The sequence below is a fragment of the Poecilia formosa genome, unplaced genomic scaffold (genome assembly GCF_000485575.1).
Source record: "Poecilia formosa unplaced genomic scaffold, Poecilia_formosa-5.1.2 Scaffold382, whole genome shotgun sequence".
NCBI classification, from domain to species: Eukaryota; Metazoa; Chordata; class Actinopteri; order Cyprinodontiformes; family Poeciliidae; genus Poecilia; species Poecilia formosa.
Window position 1 is genome coordinate 554,565 of NW_006800321.1, and position 6,000 is coordinate 560,564.

A 6,000-nucleotide genomic window follows, 5' to 3' on the forward strand; every position below is an offset into this window, starting at 1 on the left:
GCAGGTGGTTCCTTTAGCTAAGTTTCCAGAAGAGACATTTCAGATGCCATCACATAGAATGACGCTGTGTGCTTTTGTTTCTGTCCTGTTTGTAGTCTGACAGGCAACAAGCCGGATTCCTCCCCAAGAGCCCATCGCATGGTGCCTGACTTCCTCCTGGCTAAAACAGACAATACTTCAGGGAACCGAACCTCAAGAGCTGGTGGGTGTCATGTCTCAAAAAGAAAACCAGAGGCAAAGCAGTGGCAGTTAGTAATTACCTGGGTTTTATTCAGTCTAAATACTTTGACAAACTGTTGTAGGCCATGAGCTGTTATCCAGAAAGCAAAAATATTTGATGTAATATTTCTTTGTGTTTTCAGATGACAACAAGGCTCTGTGGGGTATCAACCTCATGAAGAAAACAAAGAAACCAGGCTGTCCGAAAGCCTTTGGGGTGAGACTGGAGGACTGCCAGCCAGCTGTTAACCATAAAGTAAGCCAAACAAGCATGCTGGAACAAAAATCAGCAGAATATTGCGAGTTAATAGTGTCCGTAGAATTGCAGGCCCAATTCGACTGTGGCTAAATGGGGAACTGTGGCTGTGTGGGTAGAGCAGTCGTCTTGCGATCGGAAGGTTGTAGGTTTGATTCCAGCTTCCTCCTGCCATGTCTCGATGTGTCCTTGGGCAAGGGCAAGGCACTTAACCCCAAATTGCCTACCGATCTGCGTATCGGTGTATAAATGTCTGTATGTTTGCGAATGGGTGAATGTGACTCTAGTATAAAGTACTATGAGTGGTCAAAAATGATTGGAAAAAGCGCGCTATACAAGTTCAGTCCATTTACCATAATTGCCTTTCAGCATTACAATGGAAAGTAATTTGGTAATAATTATTCTCCTGTACTATTTACTATTGACAGAACTACTGATAGTTCAGGTCAACTTCAACAGGATAATGATTAAACCTTCAGGAGATTATTTACAAAACTGAGAAAAATGTGTTGTTAGTACATTGTGTTATTATGAATTAGTGGGTACATTCCTTAAAGTCAGACCAGGAGGACCAGGCAGCGTGGGAGGAGATTACTTCCTAAAAAGAGAACAAAGGTCAGAGACAACCGATCAGAACCTTCTAGAGTTATCACATCATCAACTGATGTCAATGTCAATTTTGGACAAATACATTGTAAAACTCACATGCAGTCTACAATTCACCATGTTTTGCCTTTATTTCCTGAGATATATGCAGTTCGTTTTTGGCAATTAATTTTCAAGCATAACTCTTAAAGAGTTCTACAGTTGGGAAGATTAAAGAGAGCAGGATACATTTTCAAACGCCACTCACTCAGTGACCACTCAGGACCTGTTAGGATTTCTATAAAGAAGGGAGATGACAAAGAGTAATTATTACTGCCTAATTAAGCTAAATTTAAAACTATTAAAGTAGTTACTTACTGAAGGTCAATAAGTGATAGTGAAGCAATTACTGTAAAATCAGCATGTCACATTAGTTAATGTGACATCCTGGTATTTTCAATAACTGGTATTGGTATACCAGCTACTGAACATAATCTGTGCAATCACTATTTGACAACAGAGCAACAGGAAGAAAAATCCTTTTTAATATGTGGAGGGGACATTAATGTTGGTTAAGACCCAAAGAATAAACTAATACAAAGAGAATTGACACACCTTCCAAAATGTATTAGAGAATGGCAAATGCATGGATTTATATAAAAAATAGATTTTATTTACTATTCTGCAAGTCATAAAATAGACTATTTCCCTCTAAGCATACAAGATAACTGTAGAGTACAGGAATGCAGCATTGGAACAGTAATGGAGAACTGTGCAATCAGATGAAAGACAGACTCTCTATGCCAGTGTTTCTCGCACTTTTTCAGGCTGAGGACAACTTGCCCCATTTAGTAAACACTCAAGCACTTTGAATTGCCTTGTTGCTGAAAACGTGCTATATAAATAAAATTACCCTTACCTTACCTTATTTGCAGACCACCTAATTTGAAATTAACCCTGCAATAACACCATCTTAATATATACTACCAGAAATTAAAATATTAATCTGTTAACTCATTTTATTTGTTCCTCCAAATGTGAAAGGTGTGTCTGTTTTTACAAATGTAACTGGCCACAATAAAAACAAGAATAAGTCTACTTAGGGTGTAGAATCTGAGTTATTTACAGATTCTGAATATGTGGATTGTAAGATTTACAATTATAGAAAATATATGGAAGTCAAAAAAGTTCTTTACTACAAGTGTGTGCGCTAACATTTTAGGGCTATTTGAAATTTACAGTATGAGTTGCTTTGGCAAAACGAACATTTTCTTTTATCCAGTAGATAGTCCGACATAATTTTATTTTAGGTGTTATGATGCAGTTAGTCAGTGCAACACTGTTCACAGCCTCGTCACCGTCTTATCACATTCAGCATTGCTGCAAACATAGATCTGGTGAATGCAACATGCTATCATACTAGTGTTCAAAAACAAAAGTTCCGCAACTCACCCAGAGAAACTTTCTACCAGTATCTTTAGGTTTTCTTTCCCAGTCTTAAGTCATTTATCTATTATTTTTAAACACAATTCTTTGTCAGGCTAGAGCTCATGTCTCAGCAAATAAATGGTTGTTTACATGCAGTACTTGGCAGACCCTGACACATGTCATGATGGAAAGTTTTCTTTAACATAAGCTTCACTAAATAATCAAATATCAACTTGGGAATGACATCAACAACTTCACAAAAGTGGAGAGTGATGCAACTCAGAAGCTTATTTACATTTGCTTTTTGAGTTTGTTACTGAAGGAAAAAGCCATTTACAATAACTTCATTCAGACAGGCAGACATAGAGACTTGTGAACAGAGAAGATAATCTTTTAAAGATAATTTAAGGGATACACTTGAAACTGGTTGTGGTTCCAAGAAGTAGAGAGTTTTTCCTGTCCACAGTTTGTCCCTCTCATTGTTGAGATATGCTGCGGTGTGGTGGAGTCCTCTGGTCTGGAGTACACCGGGATCTACCGCGTGCCTGGGAACAACGCCATGGTGTCGAGTCTGCAGGAACACCTCAACAAGGGCCTAGACATCACCACTGCTGAAGAGGTTTGGAGAGCTCTCATTTTCTCAGACTTCTGATGGGTCACTGATTTGATTTGGATAATTCTGCCTCTTTTCATCTCTCTATAGAGATGGCAAGATCTGAATGTCATCAGCAGCCTGCTTAAATCATTCTTCAGAAAACTGCCGGAGCCTCTGTTCACTGACGGTGAGTCTGAGCATCCCCACCCTCATTCTTGACTCTGCAGACACATATACAGCATGAAAGCAGCTGATGTCACCGAGTTTTTCACCTTTAAGAAGAGGATTGCTGTTTTTTGTACGCAGACAAATATAACAGCTTCATTGATGCCAACCGTATAGAAGATGCAGATGACAGACTGAAGACCATGAAAAAACTGGTGCGCTCTCAAGATATGGACATCTTTCCTTGTAAAATCTGCTGTGGTAAAACCTGATGATATTCCTAATATTCATCCCTCGGCTCGTTTCAGATCCATGACCTCCCAGATTATTATTACCATACCCTTAATTTCCTGGTGAGTCACTTGAAGATGGTGGCAGACCACTCTGAGAAGAACAAGGTGAGCTTAGTGCACCCTGACATCGACTGAGTGTTTCTACTCAAACCCACCATTTTGTCACTGATGGAGCTCTGGCTTTATTCCAGATGGAGCCAAGAAACCTGGCTCTGGTGTTTGGTCCCACTCTGGTGAGAACGTCAGAGGACAATATGATTGACATGGTCACCCACATGCCTGACCGTTATAAAATAGTGGAGACACTCATCCTTCATGTAAGCGTGACCTCCTAGAACCTCAGAACCTCCAGCAGAACCTTGACCTGCATTAAGATTGTGCTGGTCTGATTTTACAGCATGACTGGTTCTTCTGTGATGGTGAGCTGGATACGGAAAATACGGTGAGTTTGCCCCCCTGCAGGAAAATTCATAACAAGAAAATATATCCAGGTTTACATTTACTTTGGGGGTGTGTGTGTTTGTAGGCCCCTGAGGGTAAGCGGGACATTCAACCTGTCCCTAACATCGATCACCTGCTGTCAAACATTGGCAGGCCGGGCATGCCTGGGGACGCTTCAGGTGAGGAGGACCAAGCAATCCAAGCTTCCTGTGCTTCATTTACAGCTTGTTTTCAGTTCACATTAGAAGCGGACAGACCATCTAATCTCAAACTGTCAAATACAGAGAGCGCTGAGACTTTAGAAGAAGCTTCCTTACAGGATCGCTTCATAAAGCAGGCATACCTGGTACCACACTGCAAAGACACAAAATCTGACCAAGTACTTTTGTCTACTTTCTAGTGGAAGATTCTCTGCACACTTAAAATATGACAAAACTACCTTACAAGGATTTTTTTCAGCAAGACATAAGAACCTCTTTTAACTCAATAATTCCTTTATGTTGATGAAAATGTACTAGTTCCACTGGCAGATTTTTTTCACAGTAACCTTGGGAAGACCCCCTGATTACACCCCCCAGGGCAGACTCTGGGCTCCAACCAGTCTATCTCTCAGGAAACAAATCTTAATGAGTGTGTTCCCTAACCATTTGATTAGAATATGGAGAACTTTGCTTTAAAAAAAACTGCTTAAAAAACTGTGTATTACATTATTGAAAATGTTTATGTCAGTAGATTATGTATTTCATAAACATTTATATTTGTTGCCCAACTCTCTTGGAAATGTCTGATCTGGTTTTGTTGTAGAGTTGGAGCTCTGTAAAACGTGAAGACTTATCCATCACACCAAATAGTGTGGGTAGTGTTTGAGGGTCTCAGAGGTCTTCTCAGGTGCAGTAGACTCCACCTTCAGGTAGCAGTGGGTAGAGGTTTGTTGATGTTTTGGTTGGATGTCATGGCAGTGTTGAACTGGGCCTGAATGAAGCTTTGGAGCAGCTCATGGGACTATGAAGCAGGACTGACCTCACATGACTACATGGTTTTGCTCATGCTGGACTTGCAGAGGCGCCACTGTATGTTTCTTCCAACAACGTCTCCACATGGAAGCTGCACCTAACCAGCTAGGCAGTCAGCCACACCCAGGCCTGGTAGCAGGAGAACCTCGACAATCTGTCTGACTCATGTGTTCCTTCAGACTATCATAGAAAAGTCCAGTGAGGAGGAAGGGGGGTGGTAGGGAGTTTAGTCACAGCAGAACCAGCTTCAGGCTTCAGGGGGAGTGTGATCAGCTCACAGGGTTAGCTCCAGATCCAGCATGCTCAGGTTGCACAGCGTTCCCCTTCATGCTGCTCCTAATGATGAGGTGACAGAGTGCTGATCAGGATCCTTACCAGTGGAAGGCCCAAACTGATGGTGGAGACCAAGAAACCTCCATATGTCTGGGAATATTTGGTTCAACAAGATATAATAATGGAACATAGCAGAAACACCATTGTGGCGTGAGCACAGTGGGTAGAACCTTAGTGGGGTGTAAAGAACATGGTGGGATCACAAGAGAACCACCTTGCAGTGTCATCATTCCCCTCACTCAAGAGCTGTTCCACATTTCTCCCAATCCAGCCACGTTTATACATCATGGAGAGGGCCTTTGGTCTAAAGAGGGATTAAGAGAAATCAATTAGCACTGTGTATAAGCTGAACTTAGAGGAGCATATACAGCACCCCAAAATCTGAATAAAATAAGTGCCCCCTGCAGTCTGGTTGATGTGCCAGCATGGTTCAGGGTCTTCATGTCTGCTCAGATGACCAGTGAAAGCTTGATGCTCCCAGATCTACTGCTAAAGTCAGTCAAAATCCAGCATTTCAAACTTTCTCTCTCCTGAACCTTCTGCTCTCCTTTGCTCTAGCTCAGACCCTGGATCGCCCTCTTCGGTAGGACCAGGTCTTCAGACTACAGCATATGTGTGTGTGTGTGTGTGTGTGTGTGTGTGTGTGTGTGTGTGTGTGTGTGCCCCTCTGTC

The 6,000-nt window shown here is 41.6% G+C and overlaps 1 protein-coding gene across 3 annotated transcripts in view; it reads left to right on the top strand.

Moving 5' to 3' along the window:
- LOC103154340 (rho GTPase-activating protein 23-like) overlaps window positions 1–6,000 on the top strand; it is a 33,694-nt gene that overhangs the window by 25,700 nt on the left and 1,994 nt on the right. For all 3 annotated transcript variants that reach the window (XM_016662646.1, XM_016662647.1, XM_007575588.2), the window contains exons 7-15: window positions 96–202; window positions 363–475; window positions 2,955–3,107; window positions 3,192–3,270; window positions 3,390–3,463; window positions 3,557–3,646; window positions 3,733–3,858; window positions 3,939–3,983; window positions 4,068–4,161. In XM_016662646.1, coding sequence (XP_016518132.1) covers window positions 96–202; window positions 363–475; window positions 2,955–3,107; window positions 3,192–3,270; window positions 3,390–3,463; window positions 3,557–3,646; window positions 3,733–3,858; window positions 3,939–3,983; window positions 4,068–4,161 — 881 coding nt within the window. The remainder of the gene's footprint in view (window positions 1–95; window positions 203–362; window positions 476–2,954; window positions 3,108–3,191; window positions 3,271–3,389; window positions 3,464–3,556; window positions 3,647–3,732; window positions 3,859–3,938; window positions 3,984–4,067; window positions 4,162–6,000) is intronic.